The sequence below is a fragment of the Coturnix japonica genome, chromosome 1 (genome assembly GCF_054131305.1).
Source record: "Coturnix japonica strain WE chromosome 1, WE-NBRP24, whole genome shotgun sequence".
NCBI classification, from domain to species: Eukaryota; Metazoa; Chordata; class Aves; order Galliformes; family Phasianidae; genus Coturnix; species Coturnix japonica.
Window position 1 is genome coordinate 5,315,247 of NC_140663.1, and position 24,718 is coordinate 5,339,964.

At 40.7% G+C, this 24,718-nt stretch overlaps 1 protein-coding gene across 7 annotated transcripts in view; it reads right to left on the reverse strand.

Annotated features, from left to right (window-relative positions):
* Window positions 1–24,213, reverse strand: part of USP6NL (USP6 N-terminal like) — a 95,108-nt gene extending 70,895 nt beyond the window's left edge. For 3 of the 7 annotated variants that reach the window (XR_014932959.1, XM_015868879.3, XM_085512059.1), the window contains exon 1: window positions 5,003–14,366. Coding sequence is in view for 5 of the 7 variants with exons in the window: in XM_015868879.3 (XP_015724365.2) it covers window positions 5,003–5,075 (73 nt within the window). In the remaining 2 variants the exon portion in view is untranslated. Of the gene's footprint in view, window positions 1–5,002; window positions 14,367–19,298; window positions 19,389–22,862; window positions 24,072–24,189 lie in introns of those variants that run through there. The other 4 variants (XR_014932961.1, XM_015869134.2, XM_085512035.1 and 1 more) reach the window with 3 other exon arrangements.
* Window positions 24,214–24,718: the final 505 nt, after the last annotated feature.

The following is a 24,718-nucleotide window of genomic DNA, read 5'->3' on the forward strand; positions in this document are numbered from 1 at the left end:
AGTAGGAACAGTGAATGCCAGCTTCAGAAATAGAGCATATCTGATAAAAATCATGCTGATGAGTGTCCAGCTGTACTAGTACAACTGTACTACTACTTGTATAGGCAACATTCTGAGGCAGAACACCTCGTACTCACAATTGCCTGTCAAAATTCAGCAGTAATTTGCCCTTGTACGAGTCAGCATCAGTGTGAAGGAAGCTCACCCCCGCGTTTATTCACACCCCTCCTGGGAGCTGGCATGCACATTTGTGAGCCTGCCTCAGCAATTAGGGTGGTAAAAGACATCAAGATTAAAAGTGTCTCAACAAGAAAGAAATTTATGGTAACGTTCAGACCACTTTCCCAATTTAAATCAACATGACTATCCAAACTGGGATGAGGAGAAGCAGCAGAAGTAAGGCAGGACTACATCATTACGAAGAGCCGCTGGTGCTAGTGTTAATTACCTGTAAAACCATTGCCAAAAGGCATAACTTCAACACAAAAACTATGAAGTCAGTAGATCTTGTTGAACTACAGTCCAATTTTGTCACATCAACACAACCTTATTGATGGTAGATAATGAATTAAAACTGTTTGTACGTATTGATGAGGTGTATAATATTATATGTATATGAGAGGCAGAACTTCATATTTCACAAGAAATACACAAGTAAACAAAGTCACAGTCACAAGGGGCTGGAAGCGACCTCTGGAGATGGTGGAGTCCAACCATCCTGCTACAATTAACAGCAGCTCAGTCTTTTTTGTTACTGTTATTTATGATCCGGATGAATGGACTGCATACACCAGCAAGAGGTCATGCTAAAAAGTGTAGTTGGGATCAAGATAAATGACTTTCACATCAGGTTCTTAAGGGCTTTGCAAAGAAATCTTAACTAATAGAAGGGCTGGGCAGTCACCAACCTGGTCAACCAATGAAGTTTAACAAGAGCCAAGATCTATATTGAGCACCTGGGACAGGAGAGAAGTTAACACTGAAACCTCCCATAAGAGACAACCATCTCAGCATGCTGAGCACCCAAATACCATGCAATTAGAAAAAAGAAAACAAAGAAAATAACACCACAGGTAGTTGCTTTATTTTCTTCATCACAACTAATCAACCAATCAACCTGCAAAAGAAATTAACCAATAGAAAGACTGCAGTTTTCTTGCCAAGTCTTGGTCTGGAATATAAGGTTCTACCAGAGTACCATCTGCCAAGTGAATTCAGGCAGAATCTTCCGAAGCGTGAACTATTATTATTGGCACATTTATACACAATTAGCCTCGTCTAGTCCAACATTTACATACCCTGTATGCCCACATTTCCAGAATGAAAATTATCTTTGAATATGAAGGTATTTATAAGCTTTTTCTAAAGGCCTAAGAAGACTGAGATAAGATGTACACCTCAAAGAAACACAAGGGATTCCCAAAGAGCATCACTCTCTTTGGCTTCCGGCCTAGTTCATTGCAGTGATCAAATACACACACCCTCAAACCCAAGTTTTCCATTTAGCATCTCTTCCTCTACAGACTGCATGTCATTGCAACACTGTGACTTTGATTTCTTTATCATCTGAACACATTTCAGTGCAGTGCCTTCATTATATTCTAACTAAAGGCCATCTGTGAAAAGAACAAGGGGAGGAAAGGTAGAACAAGAATACGTCTTCATTATTTTAAAACAACTTTGATTTCAAATAGGATTCCAATGGTAGAACAGATTTACACATTGATTTCTCCAGAAGAAACAACATGCAAACCATTTTTCTTCCCCCAATTCAAACAAGTCTCAGATCTTGTGAAATACATGGCATTAAATTAGAATGCTTATCAAGAGAATCTTATATGGATATGATTCGGGACTTTATCCAATGCCACGCTTTCAAGGTTATGATTTGTTTAAGAAAGCCAAGCTTCAAGAAATAAAACAGTGACGGGTCCTTTAGTATTTCTCTACTTTCTTTACAACTTCACGTTTACCCTAATCAACTAAATTACACACACAGCTTTCACTGCAATTGGAAGCTTATGGAATGTCACTGTAGAGGATTTTGGTTACTGGAAAATCTTGGCATTCAAGTTTTAAGCAATGCATTAAGAGAGCATGAAAGTGTACCTTAGACATTACATACCAGAAGTTACTGTTTGCTTACTGCATGCCTTGCTAACAAGAACTTCACATGGCTACTGTGGAATTTTATGATGCGAGCCTTTGCAACAGCCAAACGCTACATAGAGAACCATAACCTAAGGACTTGCAGCTGGGAGACAAGAATAGCACTATCTGCAAGGAGTTAGTCTTGTATTCATAAACTATTTATCACATTCTTCTGATACAGTAAATGAAATCTAATTTAGCTACCGGTCTGGGTCACAGCTACAGTGAAAACTAACTCTGGCTGTAGCAAACAATTAGACTCAGCATCTTTGGCAAGCTGTTCAACTACCCTATTAAATCCATATCTAAACCCATGAAATGCCAAGAATGGGTTCCTTTAAATAACATTCTGCAAGACTTTCTTCTGCAGGGATTGAATTTTCCCCTCCACAGTAGCTACGCTTTCTTGTCTTATAATAAGCTTCTGTTGTCGAAGCACAGATGCAAATTGACATTTTCTTGGCTAACAACTGTGTTTCTAGGTCTCAACTGAAAATAAGCTTTGGTTAAATAGGAAGCTAGGGCAATCCTTTCCCCCACAGCCCTGCATACTATTTATAAAAGTCATTATAAAGTTAGAACGTTCAACTTCAAAGAGGGAAATGTTTAAACCAGGTAGAACACAAGAAATAGGCAATTACTACATTATACTGCTGTGTAATATTTGTCTCCTGAGTGCCAGTTAAGACCCTAGTGAGGAATACAGCCATCCTCCACCCCACACGTGCACTGGCTCTGCAAGCATCTGCCCAGGTTATTTTTTAGGTTCCCAGTTCTCATGACAAGGGATAGATTTTAAAGCAAATTTAGATCTTAGAATTTTACACATTGCTCAAAAACACGTTCTAATGAAAAGTGCTTTTTGTAACAGGAAAAAGAGGCTGCACCCAAGGAAAGAGATTAAAAACCTCTAAACTTAACACTAACTCGAAAGCACATTTGCAAATACTTCACGTATCATCCTTCGTGTCTGTATGAATTCACCTCACATTCACACTGGGCTTCCTAGCAACTCTTCCTTTACAAATTCATTTTTCCATTTACTGAAAACAATTTTGAGAATGAGTCATCTCTGTAGCATACAGTCCTTCCCATACACCAGATGCCTAACATTGCGTGCTGGGTGAAAGAAACCCTGCTGCCTACTCTGATTGCTGTACTTATTACAGAAGTCTGTCAGCACTTTGCATCTTTTATTGATGTTTTCTTCCATATGTTTGAGATTTTTTTAATGTTAGGATCTTAATATTGTCTGTAAAATTTTACAACCGAATTCACTAAGAGCTTACAGCTAATTAGCTCAGTTACTAGCAGCCTGAGAATACTGCCCCAACAATGACCAAAAAGGGTCCGAAATAAAGAGGGGAAATCAAACAAATCCCACAGCTTTACAGTCCATTTCTGAGTATTTCGTTACGTTTTTCAAGGCTTTTGTTTCCAATTCAAATGCATGAGATTGAATAAACATTATTTTATATTTTTGCTGGTAGCTTTTTAAACCAATTCTCACACGCCTCCTATGAAAACCAAGCCTGACTCGCTAGCTGCACTCAGAACAGGCAGCAACTACTGACCGTCCCCTTCATTCTTCTCTGTAACAAGTGAAGCATAAGTAAACAAATCAAAACAAGAAGATGTATGGAGAACTGATAGCAAGCAATTCACTGTGACAAAATTATACAACTGTTGGGTGGGATGTTCAACCACTCATTACAGAATTTAAGGAAGCAATTCAGAAGTGTGACTTCATGAAATGAATGTCTTTTATTCTGACCAGAGATAACACAGTGGGCTCCAGTTCTGCCTTTAATCATTTTGTTTTCTTAGAAGTGTTTCGTTAACTAATTCCTTAGAATTACAGCAGCCTGATATTTTTAGATCAGCGATGTAAATTACAGATACTTGCCTTTAGCCGCAGATTACATGTAAGAGCAGGGCAGAACATCGGCACAGCAGCAGGCGCACACAGATGCTATAGCCTCTAAATTATTCATGACCTATTCACTACAAAATGAAGTGGACCCTGAAAATTAAATCCCAGTAAGAAAGGAATGCAGTTACAGACAGCTTTATGAATTAGTTTATTCCTCTACAAACTGTATATCGAGCAACTGCAAATAATGGAAAAGTAAAAATGAACAGTAGAAGAAAAAAAAAAAACTGTCTAATGAGTTTCTAATTAGATAAGCATGCGAGATAGCACAAAAGATGGAACTAGTTTATGAAAGGAAAAACAACAAACATCCGGCATGCTGAAGAGAACAAAAAAGCATTTAACATCAATTCATTTCAAACAATAAGTATTAAAGTAATGTTTTGTACACTCACAAGAGCCGTTTTGGATTTTGAAGTTAGTTGTAATCTCAAAATAATCTAATTGTAAAACCTAAACAGCAGAGCAGCTGTGGACTTTCAGTCCGTCTCATTTCCATAAGCACTGAAGAAGTCTATTTTTGGTTTTATTCTCATTTAGAATACTTAAGATTCTAAGTGTTGTTCTGATGGTAGATTATATAGAATACAGTTGCTATTTTCACAGCCTGAGCAATCCAGATACAAAAAGCATTTTTAGTACAGAAAAATAAGGAAAAGATCTTCAGAACAATAGAAGCAGTTAGAAATGCTGACAAAAACTCCATCCTCAGCATAATAAACGTCATCGGGATTCTCTTTGGGAAAGCTGCAGTTGCAAGACGATAAGAATTAGGCTTAATAATTCAAAGCCAAATTACAGCAGCTCTACACACCACAGAATATTTTAAATACGTGTCTGAGTATATCAAACTCCAAAAGATTTCTGACCTACAGCAAATCACTCACAACACTGAATATATCCCAGTGCTGCTCTTACCTTTCTTAGCAGCATCTGCTCTCCTTCTTGCTGGCGACACTAGATCTTTCACAATCTGAAGCACTTGAATCATTGCTCCTCAGCAAAATCAAAGAGACCAGATACCCCCCCTACAATTCCAACAGGTTTCATCACTGCATGTCATTAGGGGGCTGCCCTCAGCGTGCTCAGGCACAACGGATGCAGGAACAACTCCTCTACCTTCAGAGAAAGATTTCTGCCTGATGACTCTACAGGCTGGGGGTGATGGATTTAAAGTGACTTCAGCACAAGGAGACAAAAACCTGCAAGCAGTCCTAAATGCATTTCTGCAGAACACGTTAAGAAATTATCTGTAGAACAGAATGCACACTGATTTCTCTAAACAACATCCTATATGTTCTCTAAAAAAAAACATCCACGCTGAAATTAACTGAAGAAAATACCTCTTGAAATGGATTCTGATAAAAGCAATACACGCTCCCCCTAAGCTTAGTATTTAAGTATAGTGTCTGCTTCCTCTTTTAAGGACTGTATCAACTCATGAAATCTCATGTAATGTTTTGAGAGAGCTACTGGTGCACTGTAGAGCCAGCATCAGACCTACTAACAGAACTCAAACCTACCCTGCTAAACACATTCGGGCATAAAGAAGCACCTGCTAAAACGAGTCTTTCTGTTCCTTGCACATGCACCTCTGACACCCCGGTACGTGACTGGAATCCCCACACATCAGGAGCTTGCTGGAAATCCAGGGGGCATTTCAGGCATCCTTCTCTCTCACCACCAGAGGCCCAGAGAACAGTTCCAGCTAAAGTACTATCATTACTTCTGGCAGGTAATTTTAAACAGACAAATTGCAGAATGTGCCCCGTAACATTTTTAATGCCATTTGGAAAATGTACAAAGGCACATCAGAAAGCCCTTCTGTCAAAGGCACTACAGAGCTAAGGGAAAAAAAGTCATCAGAAATTGTGTTTTATGCTGTTGCGTTAAATAACTGTCAGCCTCTGCGAATGTTTTCGGAAAGTGAATTCCTACAAAGCATTTTAAGGCCTCATCGATACAAAGCAATTTAGGAAGCCAACTACATCTTCCAAAACACATTAAATTAGAACAAACAGGCCCAACCAAGGCTCAAAATGTATTCTCTGGCCTTTAGACCTTCTGTTCCCATCGCTTAAGTGTTAGATGTGGGAGAGGTCATTTCTTTCCATTCCAGCTGCTGATCACAAACATCTTAGATCTTAACATTGCTGGCATATTTATCCACATTCATGTTGGTCTGCTGAAACACATACAGGGTAGGCACAAACTGTTTCTATTATGTTAGGCTCATTTACATCCTGCCCATTAACTCACCCCTGCCAGAAGTAATAACATTCTGGAGCACTATTGTATTTGACTTGGCAAAACAAAGATGACTAAAAGCATCATCTCTGACAAGCCATCCCATTTCTTGTCCCACCCTAAAAGTATGTCCACTCAATTGAAAGCTTGGAGACAATTACTGAGCAACTATCAATTATCTCTTCCCAAAGAAAGGATTCTTCAAGTCATCTGGAATGGAACATTAACTCTTTACGAAAAGAATAATTTCCCAATTCTGTACATAAACTTAAATGCCAGGTTTCTAACAAATAACTTCATGGTCATTTTTTCCTTCCATTTTTATATATGAAAAGGTATTTCTGGGAAACAGCTGTAATTTCAAAACATTTAAACAAAACTTAGTGTAGAATTGTCTAATTAAGTTGACCTGCCTGTTCTTCAGATATACCTTCAACATACCTACTGTAAGAGCTTTCCCATCATTATCTATCCAGGATGTATTCTTTAATTTAGTTGGGTTCTCAAACGACTTGTCTTTCAGTTAAGGATATAAACTCAAAGGAACACCATTGCTTACAGCGAAATTGCACTGCAAATTTATTCTGAAAAGTTGCCTAACTTTACAGTTCACATAAGCATACAACTACCTTTAAAGCATTAAAAAACTTCTGGTCTTTGATATAAACGTACTAAGGACAGAAATTAAAAAGAGGTCCATTCAAATCTTCAGTAACAACTTGGTTGGTTAAGTGTTTACAGCATGAGCACACCTTATAGGTACTGAAGGCAATGATAACTGAGGCAGATCATCTCCTTTCTACAGCAAGGTTCTCAAGTGTCAGTGTAATGAGAGGATGGCGAACTGACAGAGTAACAGCAGGGAAGAGGGAGAAGGGCAAGAGAAAAGCAAATATATGATGCACCTTTTCTACTGTTGTTTTTATAATTCAAGAAATGAGCCATACTGATAGTAAATAAGAGAAATACCACACTTCAAATGCACTGAGTTAACAAGTATAGAAGGGTTACAGCTAGTCACTACTAGGAATAGAGAAGTTGCTCCCTTCTCTACAAAGCTATCCCCTCTCATTGGCAATTAAGTGGAAAAGGTTTCTTGCACGATTTCCAGGCCAAATAAAAAAAAAAAAAATAAAGAAACCTACCTACTAAAGTCTGTAGAACTGCCCTTAGAAACACTTCTATCCCATGGTCACCAATATCTCCCTTTCCCAAAGGGAGCTGTGCAAGAAGTCCAGGCCTAGAAATCATTCTTACACATAACTGCCCTTCCTCGGTATGAAAAAACTGCGAAGATGCACATGCAGTTGTTTTCCTCTTGTTTCCGTTAGAAAAACTGTGATTTATAACAAAAAAAGCAAGCTTTAAAATGAACTCGGGAAAACATAAACAGGATTATTAAGCATCTTGTTTACAAGACAACACTGATAAACAAGATAAGTTGTTACACTAGAATCATAACACATTGATTTAAACAGATTCTCTTTGAGTCATGTTGCAATACTCAGTGCACACCGTGTGGATTTCCACTAATCACATGCATTTTTAGCATCCAGTTGGGTGAGCAATGGACACTTCTTAATGTTCTTGCATTCTGCTTTTCTCCCTTAGCTTCAATAATTCAGGGCATACAGCAATTGCACCCATTACAATTCATTTCATCAAGGTGCTAATGAGAAGGAGCAGTTAACCAGCATTAGATTTTATGGATCACTGTGCGCAGCCCTTGACCTCTCTCAACCATAATATAGAGTACAACTTGCGACCCGATTAGTTGGCTGCCATCACTCAAAATAAAAACGTGTCTATTAACGTAATTATAATTAACTGGTGCTTGAAAGCAGATCGTTTTAATAAAGCACACTGCCAGGAGGTAACACATACACAGCACGAAGGATGCTACAAAAATTACAGCTCAGTGGATATACGGATTAGCTTGAGCAAAACTTAATTCTACTTCTCTTATTATAATCTGGAGTGTTTATATATTCATGGCATTATATCCAGGCTTGGAAAGAAATCATGAACCCTTGAGGTAACCCCAAGCAGCACTGCAGCTATCCCAAAAGCCACCAGTTTGTTCTGCCCTCATTTGCAGAAAAGAAATTGTACAAGCTAGGAGAAAAAAAAAAGCAAAAAAAAGAAACCTCACCACCCAGACAGCTCGAGGGCATTTATGCATATGAACAATCGCCCTGCACACATTTATTTGAGATGCAAAGTTATCGTGACCATTCTTTTCCTATCTCACATCAACCTGACCTGGTTAGAATTCAGCCTGCATACAGATTATTCTGCCTCATCTCTGCAGGAACACAGGCAGTTCTGTCTTCATAATCCTAAACTACGCTTTCAGTACAGAAGACCAGAATCATGTATGTCCTTTTCCCTACCTGCTAAGCTCTAAACATGGTTAAGATACTGAGTGTTAAGGGCCAATAGACCCAAAGAAGCAGTTAATAACACAAAGACAGAGGGAAAGCAGCCGTGGCAAGGTATCAGGCTGAGCTCCATCCTGATGCTGCCTCCTTCAATAAATGCAGAATCAACCATGAAGTTCAGGCACTGTTATCCAAAAAGAAGTTAAACGTATCTATGAAACTTTCTGATATCTCCCTAGTACTGCAAAAAGTGCAGTCTGATGTTATGGGCAGTAGATGGGGATTTTAGTAAATGGGATCCGCGTGCTCTTTGAACCCATCTTTCTACACCTGTAAAATACACAGATTAAATAGCTCACACAGTCAGCAGGACTATTCATAACAAGGGCTAGAAAAAGTCAAGCACCAGAAACAGCAAAGGCAGTTGCTGCAGTTTAAGAAGCTACAAAGTGCAGAACTGCTTTGCCTGCCTTCCCATGAGCAAAACAGCTCAGAAAAGGAAGCAGATTCTTTCAAGTACTAACAGTAATTTTATAAACAATTTTTAGCATTAAAATAGCTTAAAAAAATTAAGGAAATGCAAATAAAATATAGTATTTGGGAAAAGACTCTTGAAATATTAAAAAGAAGGAAAAATACATTATAAAAACATCTGCATCGTGAATTCCCAGTATGTACTTGTAAAAAGTGATACAGTTGAGTACAATCTACTCAGCAAGTAAGTCACAACAACACCTCAATTATCAATAGCGTTTTGTTTTACAATTACTCCTCCCTGACTTTTCCTGTCACAGTTGGTCTTCAAATGAATAACTCAAAATAACAGGCATTGAGCTCGAGGACAAGCAATATATCTTCCCACAAATAACTGTTAAAGCAGCAGTAAAGTAGGTTCTCCATCCTTTCTCACTAATATTTTAAATTAATTTTCCAACCCGTGAAATGAAGCCTACAGTTTTCATCCATCAGGTATTAAATAATCCACTCTAGTCAGAACAGGAGAATTCACATCGATACATCGATAACTAAACACCCCCCAGGTCCTTTTCTCCCAGGCCACTTTCCAACTACTCTTCCCCCAAGCCTGTACTGTTGTATGAGGTTGTTATGAGCCAGTTATGAGTTGTTATGAGCTGCAGTCCTCCTATACTCAAGGTCATCATTCCCTACCTATTTAGGATTCTACAGAGTAACAGAGTCAGTAAATGTTGAATCCTATTGAATTTGCACCGTTTTGTTTGTTTTTTCTGAAGTTTTAAAGAAAGAAACTACACATTACAAAGCCCTGCAACAGCACAATACTCCCACTGTTCTCCTTGTTACTCAAGTCATGCTTTCTTACCCCTTAGCTCTTGCTGAAACACGCTCTGCTTGTGGATCCAGATGATAATGAGCGGACAGCAACTTTCACAGGGAGCTACAATGAAGAAAAGGGGACTATGTGTGTAGATCACTTTTATCATCTTCCTGGTAAATGGACACCACATGGCAATGAAGATGAACATTAGATATCTGTGTTCAAATCACAGAATGACCTGGGTCGGAAGGGACCTCAAGGATCATGTAGTTCCAACCCCCCTGCCTAGCAGGGCCACCAAATATAAGCCTTTACTAGATCAGGTTGCCCAGGGCCCCGTCCAACCTGGCCTTGAATACTTCCAAGGACGGGGCATCCACAACATCCCTGGGCAGCCTGTTCCAGGACCTCAACACTCTCCTTGTAAAGAAGACCTCGATGCACTGTTCCAACAAAATATGATTGTAATAATCAAACAGAAGAAAGATATCAGCACTACAAAAGTAACTGAAGGAAGTTACCCCAAAGGTCACGTTACCTGAAGTGATGCACCTTCTGCAAGGAAGTGTATCTGGATATGTTTGCTTAGTGCAGTTGTGTTTTAATGCCTGGCACCATTACCTGCTGCCTTTCACTCTCCTTGTACATCCACTCAGAAAACATGCTTTTAAAGCATATTTAAGCAATGCATTTTAAAAGCCAAGCACGGTGATTAGAGTTGAAAATGACAATTACATTAACCGTGACTTCTCATAATCCTAGAGTTTTAGTAGGAATATGTATTCTGGCTAAGTAGCTAACTTTGTTTTGTCTCTGTTCTTAAGAATGGATTTAATTTAGTTGTGCACGGTAACTAGAACGTTAAACTTGCTTTGAATCCAATCCTGTTTCCTACTAACTACATATACCACAGCAAACCTGTACTGATGCATACAGTTATTCCTCCTCAGGTATAAGACTACACTTAACTTGTTAAATCTCATCAGGCTCCTCCCTCCCCAACTGTCCTGTCTGTCCAGGTCTTGATGAATGGTAGCACAGCATCGTGGTGTGTCAGCCAGCTCTGTATCATCACCAAACTTGCCGAGAGTAGACTCTACCCTTTCATTCAGGTCCATTGATGAAGATGAACAGGACACCGACCCCCTATGGAACACTGCTGATATTAAGACAACCACACTATCCAACTGAAGAACATCATACCTACCTATTACAAGAGCAAAACTAAAGAACGGTACATCACTTAGTGCCTCTACCAAGTTCAGAAGCCTGAAGACAGCAGTATATTTACTGTTCTCCATGCCCTCTCAATTTAAAATCATGCCAACAAGTTTTAGCCAACTGGTATCCACAGAGTGAGCAAGAGACAGACCTTCAACACTCAGTGCCATACTTGTGAGGCAATCTGATACATTAACTTCCAGTGATACTACATCAGAGCTGTAGGTACAGAAAAAGCAGTACAATTTACCCTCAGTTTAGCCTTCAAGTTGCTCTATTAGGTCTCACTGGGCAACACACAGATAACACTGCCTTGGCATACCATCGAGTAGGGCCTCTGAATTTCATGTGCTGAATGTAAATCAAGAGTTAGTGCTCTGACTTTCACGTTACACTTAATAACCAATGGAAGAAAGAAGAAAAAACAACCTCCAAGAGTTTCACAGTGAGTTTCATATTGTTTCTTTTAGTTTATTTCCATGAATAGAGAATAAATAGATCTTAAAGTAACTAATGAGCCTTTGATATAGGAGTTATTTTCCTACCTCTTAGCTAAAGGCCAATCTGTGGACATTTTTGTCACTGCTTCTGGCACAGAAAATAATATATGGGGGGGGGGGGGGAGGAGGCGGATTTTTGATAAAAAAGAAAAAAAAACAAATAAACCAACAACACAGAATTGACACTCCTTAGCTTACACCTAATCTTTTCATGACTAACTATAAACCAGTGTTTCCTCTCCCATCTTCCAGACCAGCCTTTATGTATTTCAGGTACTCTTGTGGTAACCAGATGTAACTGGGGGGAAGGGGAAGATGCTAAAAGCTTGTCTAGCTTCTACAACCAGAAGTAAAGAAATGCAAGATCCATCATCTCCTAGGAATGCGAGGAATCAGGATCTGTAGAATTGCATGGCTTCCAAGTATGGCTACAGCACAGCAACGCTGATAAGGACAGCTACACCTGGTGAACTCACTGCCAGGAAGTCTGGGGGAGAGCAGGGAAGGAGGGCAGTGACATTGTAGTGTTTGTACAACTCAGAAACAGCAGCGTCACAAAAGAAAAGTTCTCATACAAGGCTGTAAAAATTCTGGGGGAAAAATAATATATAAATAAGCTTCTTCATGAAAGCAGCAAAGCTGATTTAGAGACTTATTTTCCTGTCCCTAACAAATTCCGGGAAATCCAAGTCCTGCTCAAAAAAAAAGAGCTCTGAGTGAACCTTTCAGCACCCTGCCATGGAATTAGGCAGATTTTCTAAGAGCTTTTCAAGGGTAAAACAGAAAGGCTGCATTCAAGAATACTCTCCTATAGCAAACCAGAGCGCTTTATTAAAACAAAGTGCCCTTTTATATTAATGTTCTTTCAGATTGATGAATGTATTGGCCAAAAGCACTGCAGATTCTTCAGCACATTGATGTGCTTTCTGTTCCAGATATTAATTGATTATGTTACACAGCTTATAACGTGGAAAGGGGAAAAAAAAGAGGAAAAAAAGCCCCACAAGGCATCAACTGTGCAAGTCCTACACAGCTCCTTTAATACTTGAGCAATCTGGAACAGGGTAGTACATGGATACCAACAGCCTGGAAAAAACACCAGCGCTATCTTGTCCAGTTCCAATTTTAAGAATGAAAAGCTCTTAATTACAGAGGAGTGCTTTTGCAATGAGAGAGTAAACGAACCTTATAATCAGCTGCTTGATATCATCTAAGCACAGCTACTTTGTTTACACAAACATCTGCAAATACCCTCTGACTACTGAAGAGACAACAGATCAGATAGTTTAGGGAAGATCTTAAATATAAGCCCACTTTGCCAGTCACAGAGCCAGTAATTCTGCAGGGATCGCTCACATTATCACACCCACGACAATAACCCAAAGGATTTTCCATCCCTGCTACAATCCAAAGTTGTTCCCTGTTAAAAATTACGTCAGAGCAGCTTTTTAAAACACCATCAAATTAGTTTAAAATAACTGCACATCCTGCCAGGCATGTATTTTGCTTCTTGAAAACAAACATCTGCACCCATAGCTCTTCTTTTTTGGCTGTATTTTAGCTCGCGTTCCTCCATGCTTTTCCTTCAGAGTAGACTTCAACACCACACTTGACTTATCACAGGAATGAATAGGATTCCAGACCTACGAATTGCTTACATAGTGATGGATACTTGATACTCACTCCAGAGAACAAGGTTGCAGTGTTCCTCGCTACTTGCTCTTTCTGCTGCAAGAATACCAACAACCCGCAATAAAGGCATCATTGTGTGACATTCTATTTAAGGAGAGACAGACCCAAAAGAGACTAAGACTTAAATCTACAAAAATAAAATTAAAATCTGCAACAGAGGAGTATTGTCCCGCCAAAGGCAAACATTCTGTATAAAGCAACTTGTCATAATTCAGTAGCCCTCACTGGCCAGGAATGAAAACAGCAAGAGGCAAGTTTAGAATTAGGACTCTCTCCTTTCGTATGTGCACAGATATAAAATAAGCTGTATGTAATTTATAAACAGGACATAATGATAGGACAAGAGGGAGTAGTCTTAAACTAAGCCAGGGGAGGTTTAGGTTAGATATCAGGAGGAATATTTCACACAAAGGGTGGTGATGCACTGGAACAGGTTGCCCAAGGAGGCTGTGGATGCCCCATCCCTGCAGGCATTCAAGGCCAGGCTGGATGTGGCTCTGGGCAGCCTGGGCTGGTGGTTGGTGACCCTACACACAGCAGGGGGTTGGAACTGGATGATCATTGTGGCCCTTTTCAATCCAGGCCATTCCTTGATTCTATGATATCAAAGAATATTGTATATTTAAACATCCATTACATGTTAGATGTTTATAATATATGTATATGTATTACTGCAAGTTATATTTATCTTGGCTATTTTGGGGGCACACAAAGTTAATTTTGAAGTAAGTTTTAAATAACTTAACCTTGCTTTTCATTGATAAAAATGACAAAGAATACATTTAAACAGCAAGTAACTAAGAGGGAATAGTAGGGAGCAGCAAGTGGCTTTCTCTAGCAACATTACACAATAGGATTGAGGAGAATTATTTTCAATTGAAAGAGAGGAAATTGATGGTAGACCTTAGGGGAAAGTCTTTCATTCAGAGGTAAGTGAGGCACTGGCACAGCTGCCCAGAGAGAAGCTGTGGATGCCCCATCCCTGGAGGTGCTCAAGGCCAGGTTGGATGGGCCCTGGGCAGCCTGAGCTGGTGTGGGCACCCAACCCATAGCAGGGGTTGGAACTGGATGGGTTTAAGGCCCCTTCCAACCTAAGCCATTCCACAATGGTAACTCTTCTGCCACGGCTCTCCTGTCAGTTCATAGCCAACAACAGTTTACTGACAGCACCAACAACTTGGTTTACAAACAGAAATTATGTTGGTTTAAGAGTCGGTGTCACAATGCACTGACTTATTATAGAAGCCCCATCAACCATCAATTTAAACCCACAGGGAAAACAATGATAGATGCCTTTTTTTGCAGCCTCCTGCAAAGTTTAACAAAAGAAAATGACTTCACTCCAATCTGGGGAGACCGATGATGTATTTCATCTCATTTCAACTGATAGAAGAGCCCGACAAACTCAAAAATGTTTGTCTTCCTCTTCCAACCTGAAAATAAGGTCTAAGTGCAAGGAAAGCCACAAATTAGCAGTCCTAAGGATCCTGAAGGGATCAAAAATAAAAGGATTATGGAAATATTAATCCATGAAGGCTGTTTAAGTGCAGCTGGATTTCAAGAGGTTTTCTCCATTTGCATTTAAATAACCAGACACTCCACCAAAAAAAAGAAGTGACATAATGATGCAACATTAGAGACCTCCGTAATGTATTAAATGAGCCAATGTCACAAAAGGTGAACACTGAGGAAACAAGTTGTTTCTACATCACACCGATATTTCCTCAATACTGTGCATCAGTTCTTTAAGTGCAAAATATTGTGGTTTATATTTTATTCTGACTAGTGAACGCTGTATTTAGACAAGAGGTTTAATTACAGCATTGGTGAGAAACTGGGTCATCTAGGATCTGATTAGCCCTCTGGAGATGCCTCTCCTCGCTCAATATCCAGGATGATTACTGCATTCCTAAACAACTCAGTTCTGCACACACTACAAGGGAATAACAGCTACTACTGGACACAACCATTCATTCCCACTCCTGTACTTCGCGCTCAGTGTTGCAGCAGTACAAGCATTTCTGCAGCTGTGTGGTAAGCAGATGTGGGAGCCCACCCATCCCAAACCAACCTCATGTGTTTCACCTTGTAGCTGTGAAATCAGAACAATTGTCTCTTCAAGATTGTACTTTATGAATGAGCATTTATGGTTCTTAGTTGAACGAAAATAACCCTAACAGTCTTACCTTGCAAGGTATTAAAATAATCTGACATCCCTTAGCTATTTGTTATAAACATATTTCTGCTTACTTTTGCATTTTCTATCCCCAGCACGCTATTTTCTCTATGAATCAGAACTTATCCCTTCTCTCAATCTCAGCTCATTGAAAACAACCCATAACTACTAACCAGCTTTACAATTACTTGCAACACCCTTTGCACAGTGCACAACCACTTTACACTTTGTGATGCCACAGAACATCACCCATTCCTCAGCATTTGTTTTCTGAACTCAGTGCTCAGTCACTACAGACCCATTCTGGCACACAAGGAGGGCAAACTGGTTCCATTTTTCACCCCTCACTTCCAACCTCAATCAGACTTTCCTTAGTCTAGGAAGTTCTGTGCGAGTTCTAAAGTCTTTTCTCAGTTGGAAAATCAGAAATAATAATGCACACTTACATCACAGAATCACAGCATCACCAAGGTTGGAAAAGACCTACAAGATCATCCAATCCAACCATCCAACTATCACTGATAGTTCTCACTAGACCACGTCCCTCAACACAACATCCTAATGTTCCTTAACACCTCATGGGTCAGTGACTCCACCACATCCCTGGGCAACTTATGGATAGTTGACCTTTCCGGGTCATTTGTTTTACATCCCAAATTTACTACTCGGAACAGAGAAACCAACAGCCAAATCTATTTCTTTACACACTCTACAAGAAATCAAAAAAGAAGGGAGAAAAAAGAAAAAAAGTGTTCCATTTCTTGTTTTTCAGTGACAAAACCAATGGTTTCCTCCATGAACACAGGGTAGAGAGCCAGCTCTAATGAGAGGTCAAGAGAGACAACCTGCCATCAAACAGAGGCAGCCTTTAATCACACCATCGTGGTCTAGACTTGAACTGGTAAAGCAAAGTTTCCCACCTCATTACCAAACCACATTGACCGATTCCAAACTATAAGGTTACGCTGTACAGCGTCTCTCCAAACACACAGAACGTGTTCCTGCCCTCAGACAATCACAAAGAAAACAAATTACATTAAAGCACAAAGAACAGCAGGTTTGGTGCCTAGCGGTGAGCGCTGCGTAAGTTTTTAGGGTGTGAGAAATAAAACAGAAGAAGTCAGAAAAGAATTATTATTTAGAATTGATTGTGACAGCAGAATTAAAAACAGAAGTTGGCATCGCATCCTATGCATTTAAAGGGAAAAAAAATGAAGATGTCAGCAGCTTGTTGCAACAGTATACGCTAACAATTACTTCAGTTGTCTGCAAATTGAGCTCATTGCAGCAGCTCAAACAAGTCCATTGCACTGACCTTTCTTCAAAGGAGGAAGCACAGGATAACTCCCAAACATGAAGAGCACAGTTTATAATCATAAGAATTTATCACGATACCACAGGGTTTCTAGTAGCTAAATGTCAACAACTGGAGAAAACAGGAAAGATTAAAACAACTCCTTCTACAAAGTGACATTCCTGGTAGGTCAGACACAGCCAGGATTGTTCTGACAATATATATTTAAGTATAAAATAAATCAGGACTATTTAACTTGGCTACACTCTATACTCTCACCCACCCTTTAAGCACGCGACCTCATTGTCCTACAAGGCACAAAATGTCACAGTGTAATCTGAAATATGGATTAATCTTAGTGTGATTTATGAAAACAGGCATTTATAAAGGCATTTAGCAGAAATTAAAGCTTTAAAAGAGTCTACACCTTTGTTTGAGCACTTTTGAGATTCCATGTATTGTCCAAAACAAAAAAACAACTACCATGAATGCTCAACTGCACAACTGGATCAATGAGCTTCTCTGATACTGAATAATATAGGATAGGGATAATGTATGCTACAGGGAAAATGTATGCTGAATCAGATGAAGGAAATGGAAGACTTGAATAACAGAGGTAAGACACCATCTTCATCAACAGCATGGGCAGGAAGACCAAGTGCATATATTCTTAAGATGATAAATACTTTGTAGATTGAGGTACTTAGTAAAAAGGAGCCTATAACTACGCATGCTGAGCTCATAGTTCAAGTTTCTCTAAAGCAAACTTAAGTTAGGAAGTCCAAGAGCAGCTGAACATAAATACCTGTTATTTTTAACCCATGTTTTTAAAAGGCAGCATCTTCTGCTGTGTCCTTGATGCCCACCAGTGAGGATAGACTTAAGGATCCAGTCTAACACAGGAACATGACATTTTGCTTAACATTATTATAAATCACCATGAAAGCCCTGCTGTATTGCCATCTTCCCTTTCAGCAAAGGTATTCATTCCTCCTAACACAAAGCAAACCCTCCATTCTGAAACCATGTCAAAAATCTCATCATAATGAAAGGCGTTTTACACAAGCAATGACAGCATTTGTTTTGCTCCATCATCACGGCAATACCTCTATGAGTCACACATAACAAAGCAACTATGACTTAAAAGCTAAAAAGACCCAAATGTATTTGTTATGTTTAAGACCATAAGGCAGTGACAGCACATGAGACACTCTACAAATGAATTATGATTAACATAGCAGTGTTTGGCAAGTCAGGATATACAGGTACGTGAATAAACTGCCTGTAAAGAGGTCATTTACGCAAGACTGCAAACATTAAACATCAGGAAATAAACAAATGTGAACAGCCATATGTGAAACAGAATTCTATTTGCTCTCAGCACGAACCCTCAAATTCAGCAAACATCAAAAAACACTACTGAAAGAATTGCTAATCACCAAGATAAAAGTAGTTTTACCCCATGACTTTCTTCCTTCAGATGTCAAGTACAATTATTTTCATTTAGTTTGACAAGAAACAAGCTTCTTTGAGTCACTTCCATCCAGACAAGCAAATTGTCCTTATTTACTAACACAGGATAGAATCATCTCACAGACATGCTCATTCTTTAACAGATTCAGTATATTTGTGTTGAAACTAAGCTGTTATTTACATATAAACCCCTGTGCATATGGAGTTAAAGCATTATTCCTATGTGATGCAAGGCCAGGTAACGCTCCTCCCAAGGTTTATATTGAGTTCTCAAATCCACAAAACTCATGAAGTACGTTCAAATACTTAAAGCAGTTTGATAAAAGGAAATCATCTTAACCATCAGATACAGCCAAAACAAAACTTCTGGTGTCTTTCATGCTTTTTTCAATCAGAAGGATCTTAAGTCACACTTTTCTAAGGCTCAAATCTTTCCAGCACGTGCCAAAATTCCTTTGGAATCAGAGCTCCATACTGGAATTTGAGCAATATATACTTTCCCATAAAATGAAACCCATTCACTTTATGTTGGATTTTCACCAGCTATTTGAATTTATTGGATGTTTACATCTTTTGGAGATTCTAAGAAACCCAAGACATTCCCCACTCAGAGTTGTATGCTTTATTTATATTGAAAAGAAAGAAAACCCCACACACAACAAACATCAGCTTGTTTTAGAACTCACCTTCATGAAAATGACACCAGACTACCAACACACAAGCCTTACAGAGCACGTATTGATCAAGGTTTTGCAGGTTAAAAATAGCACCTGCCAGATCTCAGCTTTTATTACTGAATAAATGAAGAGGCTGAATAAATTCACAGACTCTTTTTAATGCAGAGCTACCACCCAAAGGCCATAACAGATGCACAATTCTTCTGAAATGCAAACTAACAGTTTATGTTTTCCTTAAATAAAGGAATTTACTCACTCATGACTGGAAACTTCTTCGCATGTAATCCAAACCAGGTCTCGAAGCAAGGTATCTTGTTGGAGAAGGTTTCTCAGAGGTATACATGTCCTGGTAATGGTAAGAAAATAAAGAGACTAATCACTTTTCAACTTCATATAAATAACACATTTTTATATAACAAACAGACTCTCCCATTATCTTTTCACTAGTCCAGTTGTTTTTCTAAAGGAACACAGATGTATTTGTTACGATTGAGGAACTTCACACTAATGGATAAATTGTGAAGTATCAACTCACAACGTGTACTTCCTTTAACATTCAGATTATAACCTTGTTTGCATGGGCTGGTTCATGAAAGCTTCCACTTCCAAAAGATACCAAAGGTTCTTAAGATCAGAAGAAACTACACCGTGGATGTAGTAACTGGAAATAGCATCAAAGGCACATTTTCCTTCAGCAGACCTTTCCTCAGCTAGCAAAAAGATGCAGAGAAAGCCAGACTTATTGATATATATAAGAACTACAAACTTATTAACGAAACAAAAAACACAGATAGGCACCAGCACCCAGCACTTCCTTGGAAACAAAACCTGCTACTAACGGGAAACCATCAGATCAGTCGGTATCTAACCAAAATGAGACAAAGTAGGTCAGATATGGATTCACTAAGAACAGGCCTGGATTTCCCCAAAGTGAAACATACAGGGCTTAATCTTCAACACTGATAACCCAGCAAGTACATTTTTAATGTTATTACGTATCTCCATCCTGCTGCTGAAAGCCATCGGGTAGAAATGTTACATTCAAATAACTTCTCATCGCAGTTGTGATTAAAAGAAACAAACTTATCTATCATGCCATGAAGTTCCCCTCTAGTATCAGCACAGATATCATTTCTGTAAATTAAAGAACATGACGTGACTTATTTCCTCTCTTCAGGCCAATGAGAACTTGCTGAACCTGACCACCTGTGGCAGCCAAGCCAGATCACATCGATCATATCTTCTGCTGACTGAGATTTCAAGTCTCAACACTTCTGATTTCTTAAGGCTTAAAAAATAAATTCACACACAAAAAGACAGAAGAGAGCTGACTTCAGCATCCTACAGCACGGCTTAGCAAAAACGCTGCCAGGTTTGCAGCCAAACAAACAGAGGACCTATCATAGGCCTGGATTCACATCACAAGAAAACTGCTGATCAATTGCTACAACATGCAAAAACAAAAGTTCTGAGAGCCAAAAGGAAGGCATCAGTAACACTGCACACTGCAGAGTGAAAATTACAAACTACTTTTCTGCACTGATAAAGTAGAGGCACAACAGGGGAAGAAAACCTAGACAGGCTCAACCAGAGGGCCCAGGTGAACCTCATGAGGTTCAGCACATCAAGTGCAAGGTGTTACAGCTGGGTTGCGGCAATCCCTGCTATCAGTGCAAGGTGGGGGATGTAATGATGGAGCACAGCCCTGCTGAAAAGGACTTGGGTTACTACTGGTGGATAGCAAGTTGTACACGAGCCAGCAATATGCCAAATATGAGCCAGAAAAGCTAAATGTATCCTATGCTGCTTAAAAAGAAGCCAGCAGGGCAAGGGAGGTGATCCTGCCCCTCTGCTCTGTGCTGGTGAGGCCTCACCTGGAGTACTGCATCCAGATGGGGAGTCCTCAGTACAGAAGAGACATGGAGCAGCCTTTCAGTATCTAAAGGGGAGCTACAGAAAAGAAGGGGCAGACTCTTTTGCAGGGTCTGTGGTGATAGCAAAAGGGGAAATGGTTTCAAACTAAATCCAGGGAGATTTAGATTGGATATATGTAAGAAGTTTTTACAACAAGCATGGAAAGGCACTGGAAAAGGTTGCCCAGAGAGTTGGTGGATGCCCTGTCCTCAGAGACACTCAAGGTCAGGCTGGACAGCTCTGAGTATCCAATGGAGCTGTAGGTGTCTGTGCTCACTGCAGGACAGTTGGACCAGATGGCTGCTGGGGGTCCCTTCTATAAGAATAGTAACATAAGAACATAAGAACTATAAGAATAGTAACGTGAAGTAACATGTTTACAAACATTAAATTTAAAGAAAGACAAACACAAGGCCATGACATGGTTCAATCACTGATGAACAACAGTTGGAGCTGCAGGCCCCAGCAATTCTCTCACAGTAGTTGCTAAATTAAACATGGATGCACACACAGCTTAATCAAAAATTAAGTGTCCGGTTAAAATGTGTCATTAGAACAGCATTCTTGTCAGTTTTCATTACTGATGTCAAAATTAGCGAATACAACTTGCACAACATTTAATCATTTACTGGACTAATGGCAGTTATTATATTCAGAACAACAAATGAGTGTTACAGACAGCACTCCACCCAGGTCCAAAGCACTTCTGGCCAGAGTTCCATATACCTCCTGTGCTCAGGTTGTTCTTCAGTGTTATGTAGAATCAACTGGCATCTCCAGCTCAACATGTTTTTCCTAAGGCATCGTCTCACCTTGGTTTTTAAGTATGAGCTCAGCATACCTTGCCTCAGAGACATCGCATTATGTGCTGTTTTATTGTTTGTACGTACAGGAAAAAGGCTGTTCATGAGGAAAAAAACAAAACACCAGCTCTGAAAAGCACTTCACGCTAATGACAGCATAATCATCCATCACATCACTTCTAAGATCCAGTCACACGAGACTAAGGAAACAAGGTGAAGAATACAGCAGTTATATCCCTAAATTTAGGGGAAAAAGAAAAACTTGCACACATCCCTTTGATCTTTCCCTTTTCCTGGAGAGCTAACCCTTGTATCCAACCCAGTATCTCACCTACTAACAAGACCATTAATGGCCCTTAGCGCTACTCAACTGCCATGGCAGAAAAACTATCAGCATTTGGACTAAGGTTTGAATGGAATGTCTGAGGTGGGAGGAGCCCTTCACAAATCTGAGCACACTAGAAACCTATTCAAGTTTCCACACCTAACATCGGTCCTCCTTTTTACCATCTACTCTGTCTCATAATAACGAATGTAAACCAGGTTGAAAGTAAGTTATAGCATGTAATAACTCTGTGCAGAATGATTCTAGGCAATGAAGGATTCAAGTCTCACCTGTGATTACGTTATTGTAGTATCTGTTTAACTTGGATACTAAGGAGTTTATGCTATGGATTTATATCCCCAGTTCCCAAGACACAGAAGTTAAAGGACCATCATAAAGCCAAGCATGTTTGATATAGGATATATCTAAATAGAGCCTGCCTGCACAAAGCTGTGTTTTGTTTGTATTTACTTTCTTCTTTAAATCAAAATGTTACTGTCCCCCAAAGAAAAGAGCCAGAGATTTCAGAAGCATGGTTTAAGGTTTTGAAGATAGCTGGATTGCCATCAGTGTGTCTGGAACGATTGGTTTCCATGCTGTATGCTTAGAGGGCAGCACAACAGCTGCTTAAAAGGCACTACTAAATCACAGCAACCAAGCTGAATTAATTTCAGAGTTATAATCAGCAACAAGAGAAGTTACAAGGAAGCAAAACTAACCCGTGTAACAGCACAGCTATTAACAAAACAAAACATAATAAAAATTCCAAACATAGCACCTGGCTTCCAAACACATGTCCACCACAGCAAGAATGTAACACCAAACACCAGTACCAGATGATCTGTGCCGTCCCTTCCAACCCAAGCCATCCTATGATTCTACTTCTTAAGAGGCTCCACCAAGCCATGGACTGGCCACAAACGAGGAAGCACACGGAGGTACAAACGAAACAGCACACGGCACACCCTCTCCTTTGTTCGGAGCAGGAATATTTACACTACAAAGCGAACTGCCTCAGTTTCAGGCAGTGCTGATTGGCCGCTGCCTGCACTACACACCAGTTTGAGTTTCGGCTGTCACACAGCAGCTCCAGCTCCCAAGATAACACAGCGACCTCAAAACCACACCGAGCAATTGGTTTAAAGGAGCGTTCTGACCGAATGGAGCCTCCTCAAAACGTCGTGAACGAGGCTTACAGACTCAGTTTTGTCTCACTTTAAAGCTACAAACTTGGCCGTGCCTTAAGGGCAGCCTCCTGCTCCAAACTGGGAGCTGCACAAAGCAAGTTATTATTCGTGCAGCCGCCTGGTACAGGAGCTGGGATGAAGTGTTGTATGTCAGCACTTGGCTCTGCCTGTCCAGACACTTGGGTGGTTTCCTGCAGACAGAGGGAAACACAACACGGGCTGCTTTGCTGGTCGTCCCCGTTGGGATGGAAGGTGAAGAAAGGGGCTGTACAGGACAAAGCACCCGGGGCTGCAGACCCACTGCCTCGCACTCCGGCTCTCAGGTCGTTGCCTTTCAGCTAAAACATTACAGAAAGCGCAGGAGGGAGCAGGTACAAAACGCACCAGCGCCTGCAAGTCTGATAAAAACAAGTTGAAAACATCCAAAGCTCCAGACAGGAGCCATTCATCGGCCTTACCCTGACAGGGAGGGGGGCCTCGAGGAGCCCACAACACACAGCACTGACCCCCGACCCCACAGCGGCGCAGACCCCACGGTCCCTCTTTGGAAGGGCCGGGTGCCCCTCCTCCCCCACAGCCCCTCTTTGGAGTTCCCCCCCACCCGCCTCATTGGAGAGGTCCGACGCGGCGCTTCCCCCCACACAGCGCCCCGAGAATGGAAGGATCCAACCCGCGATCCCGGGGCTCGCTCGTACCTTTGCTCGCCGATCCTCTTCTCCCTCCTCCCAGGGCCTCCGTCCGCCTCCTCCCCAGCGCCACTTCCCCGCTCTGCTGCCCCAAGAGCGGCGGCCTCCAACCAGGAAGTGCCCCGGCGTGACACCAACGACCGCCGCTATGGAAACCCTGCCTACCCCCGCCCCTCCCCGCCTGGCTCCGTCCCACAGGGCCGGCCCGCCGCCGCCGCCATCTTGAACTCACACCGGGACGAGGAGGTGCCCGACCCGGCCCCGCTCCCAGCTGAGCCCGCCGCCATCTTGGGCTCCGAACGAGGGCTGGTGTGTTGGTGCTGACACACCGACAGTAGATACTGGAAGGACAGTAGTAGTTCAGGCTGGACATTAGGAAGTATTACTTCTTGGAAAGGGTAGTCAGGCATTGGAATGCACTGCTCAAGGAGGTGGTGGAGTCACCGACCATGGGAGTGTTCAATAAACGTTTGGATGTTGTGTTGATGAATATGATTTAGCTGGCTAGCCCAACCATTAGTAATGGACTAATTTCATTAGTAATGGTTGGACTAGATGATGATCTAGGTCTTTTCCAACCTTGATAATTCTGTGATTCTGTGAAGGTTGAAACACAACTTGATGGGTGGAGTTCGTAAGCTGGTACATGGAAATACATATAAAGGGACAGACCGGATTGCTCATTCTAGCACATTGCTAGAGGGACAGCTTTGATCCCAACCCTGCCCCTTAAGCAGCTTCCATGTCTGAGTCCTCCCACC